At 43.5% G+C, this 16334-nt stretch overlaps 1 protein-coding gene across 2 annotated transcripts; it reads right to left on the bottom strand.

Annotated features, from left to right (window-relative positions):
- Window positions 1–2671: 2671 nt before the first annotated feature.
- map3k7cl (map3k7 C-terminal like) lies at window positions 2672–13707 on the bottom strand. 2 transcript variants are annotated; one of them, XM_020048113.3, is made up of 5 exons: window positions 13017–13707; window positions 11314–11398; window positions 7807–7865; window positions 6122–6237; window positions 2672–3909 (listed from the first exon to the last, which is right to left on the bottom strand). In XM_020048113.3, exons 2-5 carry the CDS (start codon window positions 11387–11389, stop codon window positions 3723–3725), a joined length of 438 nt encoding a protein of 145 aa, XP_019903672.1. In that variant the 5' UTR covers window positions 11390–11398; window positions 13017–13707; the 3' UTR covers window positions 2672–3722. The 2 variants fall into 2 exon arrangements, with proteins under 2 accessions (XP_019903672.1, XP_019903671.1); XM_020048112.3 differs by having other exon boundaries at window positions 11314–11395.
- Between the last annotated feature and the right edge of the window lie 2627 nt (window positions 13708–16334).

Here is a 16334-nt window from a genome sequence, read left to right as displayed (position 1 = left end):
CCCATTCAAATGATTGGACACATTTACCCATTCAAATGATTGGACACACTGACTCATTCAATTGATTGGACACATTTACCCATTCAATTGATTGGACACACTTACCTATTAAAATGATACTTTGTGACAGATAATTCTTTATATTTTCTTAAAGAAAGTATATGTGCCTAAGACGCTTGCATACTGTACTTGTCAAGACCCTGTTTTTATGTATGCACCATTCTTTTGAAAACAGGACGTCATGGATGAGTTCTGGCTTTGGGGGTACTCAAGCCATGGATGATATTTGTACCAAGAGTCATTAAATGCCCTCTTCCTGTTACCTTGCATAGGAAATACCTTTAAATGTGGCTGCAATAGGCCCGAAGCTCTGGATTGTGAAACATCTGCAAATTATACATTATCAAGATTAGTAAAGTACAAGCCAGGTTGTGCTTATAGGCTTTAAAACACCAGCAGAGAAAGTGGTTGTGTTGGGCGGAGTATAGACAATGTGTTTGGTGATTTTACTATTAGGTTCATTGTTTGTAATGTAGAATTGAATGTAAGCATTATCAAAAACAAGGTATGGTCTACATATTGCACTGGGTGATGTGAGATTGTTTCCAGGTGTAAGAGGCTCCCTTTCACAGTCGTCACCTAAATGAGGTGCCCTGGTAAAGGGTTCCCGTTCTCATCGTCTGCATGTTGCTGGCCACTCCTGCGTTAAGCATCTAAAGAGAACAATGCAATCTGTTACTAGGACACCAGGAGGTGAACTGGAACATATTGTAATCAAGTTAGTGTTAAAACTTTTGAAAGGTGAGATTAAAATAACAAAAATGGGAAAAGGTTAGATTTCATTAATTTACCTACAAATTCCACAGCAGTCTGTGCTGTAAAGATTCTATCATCTTGATGGACACTCCCAGATCAAGTGCCTTAAGACCGATGGTTATGATGACAGCAATAGCTGTGCTTAGAGCTAAGACTTATATTTTGCTTAACTAAAGCATGTCAACTAAAGAACAGGTTTAAAATGTAATATTGTTTAAGTACTGTATTCTTTGTTGGCCCATTCTATGAGTGAAGACAGGCTAATGTTGCCTTGGTTTATCTGGCGCCCAACTCAGAACTACCTAAACAGCCGGTTAACTAACAACACTTAACTCAATAACATTAGTGTACTTCAGCTAGCTAGCTAAAATTGTTTTGCTTATGTACCATTACCATTAGCATCAGAAAGGCAACACGTTTTATTTCTGAAAAACTATGATCATGCCAAACGAAGTCAACTTTAAGTCTGCTGGTTATCAGTATTAGTTAAAACATCAATATGATACAGCCACAGTGAGGGGAAATTTTTTTTTATCCCCTGCTGATTTTGTACTTTTGCCCACTGACAAAGAAATGATCAGTCTATAATTTTAATGGTAGATTTATTTGAACAGTGAGAGATAGAATAACAACAACAAAATCCAGAAAAATGCATGTGCCAACCAACTCCGCTCACATTTGACCAAACTTTGTGATGAAATTATGTTAGCCAGCTACCATCACTCATTACAGACTTTCAAATCTTATATAAAAATGTAGCTGATTCCTATGTATATTAACTAGAAATAAGAGATTTACAATATCTAACACAGTGTTTAATCCACAGACCAATTTTTACTTTCAATACTATAAAACAGAAATGTTACCCTCACCAAAAAAGTTTTATGACGTTCATAGTAGATGAGTGCAGATCAAGAAAACAAATTTTGATGTTACATTTTTGTTTCTGTAACCTTCAAAGGACCAGAAAATAGCTGTGTGCCAACCAGGATTAAGGTTAAATTCAGGCAAAAATGTTGGATTATGGAGGTTAGTGTAAGGGAACATGGGTTTCTGGTTTTCTGATCCCAACAAAGATGGAAATGCAAGGCTATGTGTGTGTGTGTGTGTGTATGTGTGGAATGAGACCAAAAAAGAGAAAAGGTCAGGGTTGTTGGTGTTGATGTAGGCATATGTGACGTTTACTATGACACTATCATTAGTTCAAATACAAATAATGACATTCATTTGAATAACTTGCAGCTGGCCCTTTAAATAGTGGGTTGGATTTTTGACACAACTACAGGCTTGTCATCTCTGTCTGATGTGCACGCACACACACACACACACACACACACACATTCTTTGCATGGCATTGATGATGCCCAGCTCTTCCCCACACCAGCATAATACCAAACTGCTTACCTTGGCCAGGCTGTTTCAGAGACTGTGGGATACATATTTTCCCAAACAGCAGGAGGGCTTCTCTCTGGGAGTACGCAGTCATTCAACTCCACTTTTATTTATTTTTTAAATTCCAACTTCACTTTATTTTGCACACTGAGGATGTTAAAACGTGTCAAGCTCTGACTAACTTGACTTGTCAAAACCATATGATTGGTCTACGTAAAGATACAGAGTGAGTGAGGGAGTGATTAAGAGCCATGAAGTGGGATACAGTGCAAAATGGTGTGAAAGAGACTTCATTCTAACAGCTGATGGTTGCTTTCACAATCCATGAGTAAATCTATTGTGACACAGAGAGTTCCGTATTCCGTGGTAGTGATGAGGTCATGATAACCAAACTAGACAGGAATTGAAACCAATGAATCATGGTGAAAGGGTTCGTCCACACAAAAGGTATTTATTTATTGATAATTGAAAACTTCAGTGGGCTACAAACACTACGTCATACTAAATATTCTGTTTCGGGTAATAACAGTTTCCACAGCTCAACAGGCAATTAGCAACCAACTGATTGTAATCATGACCGGCCAACTTCTTTTTTGACTTCCCTTGTATTGTTGCTCAACACTGGCCGAGTATTCCTCTGTGTCACTCCACGGCATCTAAATGCTTCACGGCTTACAACATCACATACTGAATTATCAACCCATAAAAGACCTAGCTTAGTTTGCTACAGCAGCAGGGAAATAATCCATCAGGAGGTGAATTACACAGATCAAAGTTACTGGACATTGGTTTGTAGGGTTATGTACATTTTTAAGTGGAAATGTCAAACTTGAGTAGTATTTTTAAATCTAGAACACACCACATGTTTGCATTTCCTGCAACACCATAATTAACTGAAAGACCCTCAAGAAGGAAAGAGAGAGAGAGAGAAAAGGGTTAGGAGCCCCACCTAAATTATTGGTATGGACCACATCTAAATAACCGAGACATCTCCCCAAGCCCTGAGTCTCACACACCAACACAACGAAGGTTTCAGTTTCTCAAACGTTCTTTCCTCTGTGCTTGCTTCCTCTCTCCTTGTTCAATTCGCCAGGTTAGGGTCAATTCCATTTCGACTCCAGTTCAGTCGGTTACTAAACTAAGTTGTAAAAAGCTGCTGATTGAAAAGTATTAAAGAGAACTGGAAGAAAGGTGTACGGCTTGAATTAACTGGAATGTAAAGAGAATTGAGCACCATCCTGGAAGGGAGTCAAGGAGACAAACGGCAAAGAAGCAAGGATTGAGGAAGTGAGCATTTGTCCACCGTTAATGTTTTCAGAGGCCCTTGTTTACAGGGTCAAAATGTAGGAGCACACATCAGCAGATCAGCCGGCCTTTTTAGATGAGTTTGAATATTGGGGAACTGATTATGGATCCACGAAAATCCTATTCAGTTTCCAAAAAACAGCCGAGTCATCCCTTGGAAGGCCTCAACTGAGGTTTCCAGTGTCCCTGGGACATGTGGGGTTTAGGGGTCACGAGGCGGCGCTGTCCTGATTGGTCTGACTGGTGGAGCTAAGAGTCTCCAGTTGCTGAGCGCGCTCAGTGTGGACGTTGAGCAGGGCAGCGTTCTCCTCCGACAGGACCCGGAACTCCTCCTCACGACAGGCCATCTCCATGGCAACACATTCATCCTCCACCAACTCAGCCAGCAGCTTACGCCTGGAGAGAAATAGGGGAGTAAGAGGTGGAGAAGGGGGTGAGAGGAGATGGGCAGGAGAGGAGTAGAGATGAGAGAATAGGAGTAGTGGCATGAGTGGAGGAGTAGGGGTAAGAGTGGAGGAGTATAGGGCGGGAGGAGTATGGATGGTGGAGGAGTAAGGGTGGGAGAGGAGGAGTACGGGCAGGAAAGGAGTAGTAGTTGGGGGGACGAAGAGTGGGGGGGGGGGGGCGTGAGAGGAGGAGTAGGGGCGGGAAAGGAGAAGTAGTGGCAGAGAGGAGTGGGGGGTGAGAGGAGGAGTAGAGGCAGGAGAGTAGGGGTGGGAGAGGGGAAATACAGGCGTGAGAGCAGGATTAAGGGTGGGAGAGGAGGAGTAGTGGCAGAGAGGAGTAGGGAGGAGTAGTGTATCATACACCTTTGACTAATAAAACTTGACACTTTACATTCTGAAATGCACATGTTGGGCTGGTTGAACAGTGACTCCATTGTTACCTTCCATGCCAGATGTTTGTTCTAAAGCTACTTCCTGGTTTAAATGAAGGTTAGCTACGTGGAGGGACTAGGTGGTGTTCTGATGCAATCCGTTCTGGTGCAATGCCAGCTCACTTATTAGAGAAACTATGGTCTTTGGACTGCGGTGTGTGTGTGTGTGTGTTGCAATCCTTTATAACAACCCTCCCTGCCACACACACACACACAGAACTGTTAATTCTAGGTACAGTTTATGTGGGATGGGTTTAAAGTATGATCAGAGATTTACAATAACACCAATATTGCTATTCTATAAAAAATATTTTCAGTATATACAAGTATTTCACAGACATTGTAACATGTGTTAACATGTTAACATTTGAATCAATAGAATTTGTATAGAACTTTGGTAAAGACAATCATCTAGTCACCGTCACATCTAAAGACATTGTATTTAATTCTGAGACAATGGTGTTTAGAGTTTCCAAAGATTTTTTTTTGTTATGAAGCTTTGAATTGGGTTAAACAGGACATGTAACTGCAGGACCTTGTTCCTCTGATTGAGTTTAAAGTAAGAGTCACAGTGCGTTACAGAAGCATTCAGCCCCTGTCATGTTTTACTCCTGTCACGTTACAACCCACTTGGCACCTAAAGGACTCAGCAGGCTTTCAAGGCTCTTTTACTGAGGAGTGTCTTCTGTCAGAGGTACTTGTTTTTTGGCTTAGTCGTTATGGGATGTTGCATGTAGATCGATGAGAAAAACATGAACAGAATCCATTTGAGTGCAGTTGATTGGGTCTGAATATAGAATTCAGGTTCTGACCGACTACCACTCGGCCAACCCAGTATCAGTAAAGAAGAGGACTGGTGTTGCCTCTTCCCTCTCTGCTGTCAAGTCTCAGTGTAACGCCCAATGTTTTCAGTCACACTGAACTCCCAGAAGGTGTGTCTGTCTGTTGAGTTTTGATTTTCAAACTGCCTGTGTGTGTTTGTGTTTGTTTGTGTGTGTCTGTGTGGTTTGTGGGTGTGTTGTGTGTGTTGTGTGTGTGTGTGTGTTTGAGTGTTTGTGTGGTTTGTGTGTGTGTATTGTGTGTGTGTGTGTCTGTGTTGTGTGTGTGTGTGTTGTGCGTGTGTGTCTGTTTTGTGTGTGTGTGTGTGTGTTTGTTTGTGTGTGTTGTGTTTGTGTGTGTGTGTGTGTGTGTGTGTGTGTGTGTGAGTCATGATGCAACCCTATTTTTACCCAGGCAGCAGGATGATTTGTAAGGAGATCCCCAGGCAGTTGATTGTGTGCTGTGGAATGTCTTGCCTCAGACTGTGACAAACACCCCTGTTGCATCAGCCTGGAGTGGAGTGTGAGACACAGACTGAGGTGGTGGGGGTGGTGCCTGACCTCTGGGAAAGCCCCTCAACCCTCCGTCTTGAGACTCATGATGGAGCCGTTCGAATTCCCAGCGACAACCATCTCCCACAGTCTCAGGTGAGAGTTAAACACTAGGGCGATCATTAAGAGGACAAAGCAGAGGGTACCACCTGTGGCTGCCGAAGGTCTAGCAACAGAATAGACAAAGTAAAAAAATATGTTCGACTGCCCTGTCTGACAGAATTCTGCCCCCAGCTAAGGCTTGCCTGAAAATAAACATGCTGGCCAGCCCTCCACCTGGTGTATCTGAGGACCAGAACTTGATGAGGAGAGTTGCACTGGTTATTTCCCCTCAGGTAAAGCTGCAGTCACAGTGACTTACTTGCGATCTTCGAGCACTGAGATCTCGTGTTTAACCTGGTAGAACTCCTTGGCCATCCTGCAGTGGTCCTTGTACAGCTGGACAGATTCCCTCAAAGAGGAACAGGGTGGCACCGGCTGCAGTCAACAAATAACATCCAGGTTTATATACCATAATACTACAGTCTAATCCTAATACTACAGTCTAACCCTAACCCTAATACTACAGTCTAATCCTAATACTACAGTCTAACCCTAACCCTAATACTACAGTCTAATCATAATACTACAGTATAACTCTAATACTACAGTATAACTCTAATACTACAGTCTAATCCGAATACTACAGTCTAATCCTAATACTACAGTCTAACCCTAATCATAATACTACAGTCTAGCACGAATCCTAATACTACAGTCTAACCCAAATACTTGTCTAACCCTAACCCTAATACTACAGTCTAATCATAATACTACAGTCTAACCCTAATACTACAGTATAACTCTAATACTACAGTCTAATCCTAATACTACAGTCTAATCCTAATACTACAGTCTAACCCTAATCATAATACTACAGTCTAGCCCGAATCCTAATACTACAGTCTAACCAAAATACTTGTCTAACCCTAACCCTAATACTACAGTCTAATCATAATACTACAGTCTAATCCTAATACTACAGTCTAACCCTAATATTACAGTGTAACCCTAACCCTAATACTACAGTCTAACCCTAATACTACAGTCTAACCCAAATCCTAATACTGCAGTCTAACCCTAATACTACAGTGTGTGTGTGTCTGTCTGTCTGTGTGTGTGTGTGTGTGTGTGTGTGTGTATGTTTGTGTCTCCCTCCACTCCTCTCCACAGCGTTCCCTCCTCCCCTCCAAACATCACAGGAATCTGCTGCCCCCTGGTGTTTGAAGGCAGTGTGAAAATGGCGCACCCTGGTGTATGAGGGCAGCGTCACATTAACGTCTCCACCAAGAATGACAGGTGTCAATTCACATCCAGATAATCTACGAAGCACAACCATTAAATTCCTAATCCGAAGATCTTCAATGCTTTTCCATGATGGACATTTAGGAGGTTTACTTGACTGGAATTAACGAGGAGTGGACCCCACCTCATATCCCACAAGCATTTCAGAGTAAAGACACTGATCCAGCATCAGTCCTTAAAATGTCATTCATTGTGACCTTAATAAGACAAAACTGATCCTAGATCATTACAATTACAAATAATATATCTCTTCTCCAGAGGGAGTTCCAGCAGTGGAAAGAGGTATTTTCATATTTTTCTCCATGCTAATCCTAGATCTGTAGTACTCGGAAATGCTGTGCGCCCTGAATATGGGTGCAGGCTTTTGTTCTAGCAGTAACACATCTGATTCAGTCAGTACAATTAGCATAGTCTTTAGTTATTTAAACCAGTTGGATCAAAACCCTGAACACGGACACAGAGTTTAGACAAGGAACTACCTTCTGTGTGCAGAACCTAGAATAGGGGTGTCTGTTCCTGTGTAATGTATTTATACGTGTATTGCATCCATCGGTGCAACAACAGCAGCTATTCTCAGACCACCCTATCTATATGAGGACTTCTTCACTAAAGGGACAGAGACACACGGGATATTCTCAAATGTGTCCTCTTGGTGTACCCTCCTCTCCCTTGACCCCGTGTCTCGTCTGTCTCTCTCCTCACCTGTAGTCTCTGTTCCAGGTCAGGAAATGTAGGAGCTGACTCCACCACATCTTTGAATTCTGATGAAAGAAAGGAGATCAATATTGTCAAAATGTTAATGAGTGTTAAGAATGAGGAACATGGTGTTGAATATCTAACTCACCATGGCATGGAACCACTACATAACCACTGTATAACAGCTCTGTTAGACCACTTTAGAACCACTACAGAACCAGTACATAACAGCCTGGCTAGACCACTTTAGAACCACTACAGAACCAGTACATAACAGCTCTGCTATTCCACTTTAGAAACAGTACAGGACCAGTGCATAACAGCTCTGCTAGACCACTTTAGACCTACTACAGAACCAGTACATAAGAGCCTGGCTAGACCACTTTAGAAACACTACAGAACCAGTACATAACAGCTCTGCTAGACCACTTAAGAAACACTACAGAACCAGTACATAACAGCTCTGCTAGACCACTTTAGAAACACTACAGAACCAGTACATAAGAGCCTGGCTAGACCATTTTAGAACCACTACAGAACCAGTACATAACAGCTCTGCTAGACCACTTTAGAAAAACTACAGAACCAGTACATAACAGCTCTGCTAGACTATTTCAGAACCACTACAGAGCCAGTACATAACAGCTTTGCTAGAACCTTTCCTAGTCCCTACCTTGTTATGCAGTTAGTCACCCAGTAAGACAGCCAGCAACTCAACATGTCAACCAGTCATTCAGCCACCCAGTAAGACAGTCAGCAACTCAATATGTCAACCAGTCAGTCAGCCACCCAGTAAGACAGTCAGCAACTCAGTATGTCAACCAGTCAGTCAGCCACCCAGTAAGACAGTCAGCAACTCAGCATGTCCACCAGTCAGTAAGCCACCCAGTAAGACAGTCAGCAACTCAGTATGTCCACCAGTCAGTCAGCCACCCAGTAAGACAGCCAGCAACTCAGTATGTCCACCAGTCAGTCAGCCACCCAGTAAGACAGTCAGCAACTCAGCATGTCCACCAGTCAGTAAGCCACCCAGTAAGACAGTCAGCAACTCAGTATGTCCACCAGTCAGTCAGCCACCCAGTAAGACAGCCAGCAACTCAGTATGTCAACCAGTCAGTCAGCCAGCCAATCAGCCAGCCAGTCTATCTCCTGGAAGTCCAGCTATGGTCTACCTACGGCACCTTGACATGACTGCATTTCACACTGTAAAAACACTAATCAGCTCCCTGAGATACACCCACAAGGGGCTTCTGAATATTTCTAGATTATAATTGTTTTAATGGTTGGTGAGTTGAGAAAAACACTAAAGAAATACACTGCCTTCTCCTTCTGTCAGAATGGGGAGCGGAGAGAGAGACAGACAGATGGACAGACAGACGGACAGTCAGACAGGTGGATAGACACAGAAAGACAGACAAGCGGAAAGACAGACAGGTGGAAAGACATGTTTTTCCTCATCATTTGTGTCCTGCTGGAATTCTAGAATACTGAGATGTTGCAAAGTTCTAAAAACAGTTGATTCATTCATTCAGCTAGTCAGTCATTCACCTAGTCAAATATTCAGCTAGTCAGTCAACTAATCAGCCAGCCAGCAAGTCAGTCTGCAAGCTAATGAGGCAGCTAGCCAGTCACCAGTGGCATTGACAAATACTTTAGTCACTGAAATCCGTCCCATACAATTAAATGGTCAATGCTATTACAGGCCAACTTAAACAGTTGCAGTACAAGGCTCATATGATATGTGTGTGTGAGTATTACAACTGGACAAGACATAATTACTCATGTTAAGTGCTCATTGGCATGGACATCATATTACCGTCCCCACTTTTATAATAGGCTTCTAGGGCCTGGGGTTGAGTGTAGGGGTAGGGTTATAATGGGGTTTGGGGGGGAAGGTTACAGTTAAGTTTCGAGTCAGGGTTAAGATTAGGGACTTTAGTTGATTTCTCTAACTTTTAATCGCTCTGAATATGATTGAAATGCAAACATAAAAATGTCTGCAATGCATTATGGGCTTTATTATGAGCGCCAAACCTGAATGAAACATTTCCATAAGAAAAGTCATGGTTTCATTAGGTCTCGAAAATACAGGTAGCAGAATTACTGCCCATGTGTGTGTGTCTGTTTGAGCATAAAGGTGTGTGTGTGTGTTAAATGCTTTTAAATACAGGCCAGTGTTCTAAAGCTTCAGTGTAAATCACATAGTGCAGAAGTGTGTATGTGTGTGTTTGTGTGTGTATTTTGGGGGGCTGTGAGGAAGGAAACCTGATGCTACCATGGCAAAGCTGCAGCTGCCAGCCTGATGCCCGTCCCACAGGTTTTAAAGCACCCTGACTGGAACGCGTGAATGTGTGTGTGTGTGTGTGTGTGTGTGTGAGATGTGGAGGGTTTGTTTTTAAGATACCACAGGCCAACAGAAATAGAGAGACACCTGTCTGTCTGTTCATAGAAGAGAAAGAAAGGGGAGTAAAGCTGTTCATTCGGGAACTGTTATTGCCAGTATATGTATGTGTGTGTGTGATGTGTGTGTGCGATGTGTGTGTGTGTGTGTGGAGTGGGGGCATTTTGGGTGGGAGTGAGGGGATGCAGTAATCTATATTTCCTGGAAATGTGAGGTGGGACTGACTGGGTGTTTGGATTTCCCAAGTATCTGAAAGAAAAAATCCACATACAACATCTTTGTCGGTTGAAAAAAATTATCACATATTTGTCAACACTATTTAAACAGGTTAGTATGACCAAAAACACATTCCTGTCGCCAGCAACAACCTGTCGCCAGATAAACTGCCTTGCTCAGGAACAGAACAACACATTAGTGTGGAGACTTGTTCTAGCAACATATCAGATGAGCATCTTTTGGCTTTTGGTCACTTCAGAATGTCCTCAGTCTTTGAATCATTAACGGTGTTACTGGAATTAACTGAGGGAAGTATCTGGTGCCACTTTACTGAAGGCAAATTAAAATGGTTTTCATTAGAGTGCAACAATATGCTGAATATGGGAACAAACATTTTTGTTTGGCTGCGGTCTGACCGTTTAGGAAAATGTTAGCCAGGGGATGCAGGTTGTGGTTGGATGGCGTCCATGTCCTTGTACATCTGGTCATGCTGCTGACATGGATTATGTTTTACAGACTCCGACACATCCCATATGCATTTGTTAATTATTACAATGTTTACCCAGCACAGCCAGAAGAGGACTGGCCACCCCTCAGAGCCTGGTTCCTCTCTAGATTTCTTCCTCAGTTTTGGCACTTTTAGGGAGATTTTCCTAGCCACTGTGCATCAACCCTGTTTTTGCTTGCTCCTTGGTGTTTCAGGCAGGGTGTTTTGAAAAAGCACTTTCTGACAACTGCTGATGTAAAAAGGGATTCATATAATCAATTGGACTGATTGATCATAATGCAAAATGGCTGGAGGAAGTAAGGTGCGTGTGTATCTGTGTGTGTGTGTGTGTGTGTGTGTGTGTGTGTGTGTGTGTGTGTGTGTGTTTGTGTGTGTGTGAGTGTCTTACCTGAGTCTTGGTGAAGACTGAAGGCAATCCGAACTTCAGATTTGTCAGGAGACACTCGTCTGGTTGAAGTGATCATTTATCCCTTCTCAGCACACAGAGAGAAAGAACGAGAGAGAACATAAAAAAAAAAAAAAAAATAGTGAAAAAAAGAGAGATGAGAATGGAGAGAGACAGGGAGAAAGAAAGAGAGAAAACATAGTGGAAAAAGAGAGACAGGATAGCTTTCTCATTTTCCACTTATTTGTCAATATTAACATATTTTTCCCCTTTTAACTAAAGCCCTTCAAAGTATTGAATTGTAAGGGAGACAGAGCAAGAGAGAGCTAATTCAGAATAGACAGTTTGCATTCATACAGGGACATGCATCTGTCCTGAGAAATTAGATACAGCACACACACCCACACATTCTCTCACACTCACACACACACACACACACACACACACACACACACACACACACACACACACACACACACACACACACAGTGAACAGATGGGTTCTGTCATTTATTTACAGTTGCAGGGGTATTAAACCATTAGCCCTGTTTGACCAACACATTGAGGGGAAACTCAACCAAACTACTCACTCTGGAAGGAGGTTCAACTGACGAGAACCACCTCAAACCTCTATCTTCAGACCCTAACCACCTTACACCCCATCTTCAGACCCTAACCATCTCAAACCTTTATCTTAAAACCCCAACAACCTCAAACCTCTGTCTTCAGACCCAAACCATCTCAAGCCTCTATCTTCAGACCCTAACCATCTCAAACCTTTATCTTAAAACCCCAACAACCTCAAACCTCTGTCTTCAGACCCAAACCATCTCAAACCTCTGTTTTCAGACCCTAACCATCTCAAACCTCTATCTTAAAACCCCAACAACCTCAAACCTCTGTCTTCAGACCCAAACTATCTCAAGCCTCTATCTTCAGACCCTAATCATCTCAAACCTCTATCTTCAGACCCTAATAATCTCAAACCTCTATCTTCAGACCCTAACCATCTCAAACCTCTATCTTCAGATCATAACCATCTCAAACATCAATATTCAAACCATAACCATCTCAAACCTCTATCTTTAGACCCCAATCATCTCAAACCTCTGTCTTCAGATCCTAACCATCTCAAATCTCTATCTTCAGACTCTAACAATCTCAAACCTCCATCTTCAGACCCTAACCATCTCAAACCTCTATCTTCAGATCGTAACCATCTCAAACCTCTCTTTACGACCGTAACCACCTCAAACGTCTAAGGCCTAAGAGTTCTTTCCTGTAAAAACTTCCTGCCTGAGCAAAAAGTGTTATAAGAACCAGAATGACAGGGGATGAGACATATCTCGACATTGACTGTCTTAAGTGTGCTAGGTGTCAATGCGATGAAGCAATTTGGACACCGCAGAATTGGGGGAAAAACTGGGTGTTTAAAAAAAAAAATACTACCAAAGTATCCGTTTAACCTCAGATCATACTTGACTGCACCTCTCCTAGGCAGTGATGCAACATGTCTGAATGCAGCCAGCTATTGTTACAACACACAACAGCCTATACATCCCGAATAGTTTGAATCAGTAACAGCAAAACTAATACCGTCATCGCCAGTTACTTTGGCTGTCTGCCATTACACACTGACACACAGTGACACACCGTGTCACACCAAACATACCAGCCGCAACAGAACAAGACCCGGGGCTACTTACCAGACAGCACCAGCCAGACTTGGGAAAAACACTGCTACGAAGAGGCAGACACAACCGCAGAGTTGGCTGTTTAGCCTGTGTCGATCACCCAGATGAAATGTGTTGTCAGAGAAGACACGTAGCCATAAAAATAACTCCGGTAGTCAGTCGGATGCCAGGGGTGTCTAGCCCTTTATCGCTGTAGCCTCACTGTCCCTTGACTGTGAGTGTGACGGGGCAATTAAGGCTCACATCCAGACCGTTGATTGTAAGGCAGCAGACAGACTGTAGAGAGCTTCTTTAATCACCGTCGACAGAACACACATCATAGAAGAGAGAGATAGAAACAGATAGATAGAGAGAGAGATAAGGGGAGAGCTGTGCTGCCGTGCGGTGGGCCCCAGAACATCAGCACAACAGGGTCACTGTCTGAATGTCGTCCCCTATATCCTTGTTTTTCCCGGCCACCAATTAAACGTGTCGGATGGCATGACTTTAGCCCGCAACAATGTCCATCGCACCAGTCAGAGTTTGAGTGACATGGCCACGTTTTGCCGGATAGCAGGATGGACTGTCGGAGGTGCAATCGCTGGGCAATGAGGCAGTTGCCCAGAATGACGTTGTGCTAGCTATAATTGTTTTGGTGAGAAAAAATAGACACCCTCCCTCTGTTCCTTGCTCTCTCGCTCTCTCTGTGTTTTTATTTATCAGTTCTCACTCTCTCTCTCTTTTCTCCATTTCTATGTCTTTCTATCTCTCTAAATGTTTCTCTCAGTTTATCTCTTGTTCTCACTCTTTCTCTTTCCGTTCCTCCCTTCTCTTAAGTTACTCTCTCCATCTCTTGCTCACCTCCTTCCAACCCACTCTTTATCAGTGTCTGTCCGGTAAGTTGTCTTGCAAGGCGTGGCGCAGCCTATTTATGTAGGCTATGTGGTGAATGAAGCCGTGTTCCAGCTGTCCTCACCCAAGACCACCAGGTCTATGTGGTGAATGAAGCCGTGTTCCAGCTGTCCTCACCCAAGACCACCAGGTCTCTTAATCATTACAACAGCAGGTTTTCAACCGATAGCAAGGTATTCAAGAAAGGTTGTGTATTCAAGCAAAGTGACCACAACAAAACAACTACAACAACATGTTAATCAAGTAGAAATTGAATTTAAACGTCATATATGTAAATATATATATATATATATAAGAATTTGAACCTAAAGAAAACATCCCAGACTCACTTGTTGTTGAGACAGATGGTCTGTCAGTGAATCAACATAGAGGATGGGTCCATTCCGATGGAGATGAAGGGTCCATTTCAATGGAGAGGAAGGGTCTGTTCCGATGGAGATGAAGGGTCCATTTCAATGGAGAGGAAGGGTCTGTTCCGATGGAGATGAAGGGTCCATTTCAATGGAGAGGAAGGGTCTGTTCCGATGGAGATGAAGGGTCCATTTCAATGGAGAGGAAGGGTCTGTTCCGATGGAGATGAAGGGTCCATTTCAATGGAGAGGAAGGGTCTGTTCCGATGGAGAGGAAGGATCTGTTCCGATAGAGAAGAAGGGTTCGTTCTGATGGAGAGGAAGGATCTGTTCCGATGGAGAGGAAGGGTCTGTTCCGATGGAGAGGAAGGATCTGTTCCGATGGAGAGGAAGGGTCTGTTCCGATGGAGAGGAAGGGTTCGTTCTGATGGAGAGGAAGGGTACAGTCGGGCTAGCTCAGGCGTGTCAATCTTTTTCCACAGAGGGCCTAGTGTCTGCTGGTTCCATTTTAGTCAGCCACTCCAAAGCCATTCCTGACAACGTCTGGGCATGCTCCTGATGATAAGGTGGATGGTGCCCTGGGGGATCTCCTCCCAGACCTGGATCAGGGCATCATGATCTCCTGGACTGTCTGTGGTGCTACTTGGCGGCGTCTGATGCACCTATACATAACGTCTGGGCATTGTCCTGCAAGAGAAGGAACCCAGGGCCCACTGCACAAGCATAAGCTCTGATGATGGGTCTGAGGATTTCATCCCACTACCTAACAGCAGTCAGGATACTGTTGGCTAGCACGTGACCCACCAAGGATATGTTCCCAGACCATCACTGATCCACCGCCAAACAAGTCATGCTGGATGATGTTGCAGGCAGCATGACATTCATCAAGGTGTCTCCAGACTCTTTCACGTCTGTCATGTGCTCAGTGTGCACATGCTCTCACCTGTGAAGAGAACAGGGCGCCAATGGTGGACCTGCCAATTTTGGTGTTCTCTGGCGAATGCCTATCGAGCTGCGTGGTGCTCGGCTGTGAGCACAGATTCCACTAGAGGACGCCAGGCCCTCACGCTACTGTCATGGAGTCTGTTTCTGCACACCAGCAGCCTGCTGGAGGTCATTTTGAAGGGCTCTGGCAGTGCTCCTCCTGTTCCTCCTCACACAAAAGAACCGATACCGGTCCTGCTGCTGGGTTGTTGCCTTTCTACGGCCATGTCCAGCTATTCTTGTGTGATGGCATCTCCTCCATGCTCTTGAGAGTGTGCTGGGCGACACAGCAAACCTTTTTGCGACAGCACATATGGATGTGCCATCCTGGAGGAGCTGGACTTCCTGTGCAACCTGAATGGGCTATCTCATGCTACCAACAGTGACAAGGACATTGGCAAAATGCTAAACTAGAGAAAATCAGTCAAGGTGGATAAGGAGAGAGCAATTGTCTGTGGCCATAACCTGCAAAACTATTCCCTTTTTTGTGGTTTTCTGGCTGTTGCCTCTCCAGTGCACCTGTTGTCACTTTCATTTGCACCAAAACAAATTACAATGATTCATAATCGCTTATGCTTCCTAATGGGACAGATTGATATACCTGAACTTTAATTAACTTGGTATTATACTGTTGTGGTTACATGTTCCCTTACTTTTTTGAGCATTGTACACACCACAAAGGATTTTGTTCTTTCCATTAATTCGATGTCCTTCACCAGTCGGGGCAGCTGATTCAATCAAATTCATTTATAAAGCCCTTTTATGTCAGCAGTTGTCACAAAGTGATTTTACAAAACACCCAGCCTGAAACCCCAAGGAGCAAGCAACAACAGTGTTGAAACACAGTGGCTAGGAAACACACCCTAAGAGGGGCTGAAATTTAGGAAGAAACCTAGAGAGGAACCAGGCACGAAAGGGTGACCTGTCCTCTTCTGACTGTGCCTGGTGAACATTTTAAGATTACAAGCTGTAATAATTAATAAATGCATTTGGGCTGTGTCCAGTCTATAAAACATAATCCAGGTATCATCTTGATCTGCAACACAACCAGGAGGACAGGGGCAGCAATATGTATATAAAGCCTGGTACTTGGAAGGTGTGAGCC

This window comes from Esox lucius, chromosome 7 (genome assembly GCF_011004845.1).
Source record: "Esox lucius isolate fEsoLuc1 chromosome 7, fEsoLuc1.pri, whole genome shotgun sequence".
Taxonomy (NCBI): domain Eukaryota; kingdom Metazoa; phylum Chordata; class Actinopteri; order Esociformes; family Esocidae; genus Esox; species Esox lucius.
Note: the sequence above shows the minus strand (reverse complement) of the source record. Positions and strands in the feature narration are given on the sequence as shown.

Coding starts and splice junctions, on each gene's coding strand:
- map3k7cl (XM_020048113.3), bottom strand. CDS start 11,389: ATGATCACTTCAACCAGACGAGTGTCTCCTGACAAATCTGAAGTTCGG. Junction 7,866..11,313: donor CAGTCTTCACCAAGACTCAG/GTAAGACACTCA, acceptor TTCTTTCATCAG/AATTCAAAGATGTGGTGGAG. Junction 3,910..6,121: donor TCAGTGCTCGAAGATCGCAA/GTAAGTCACTGT, acceptor ATTTCTCTCCAG/GCGTAAGCTGCTGGCTGAGT.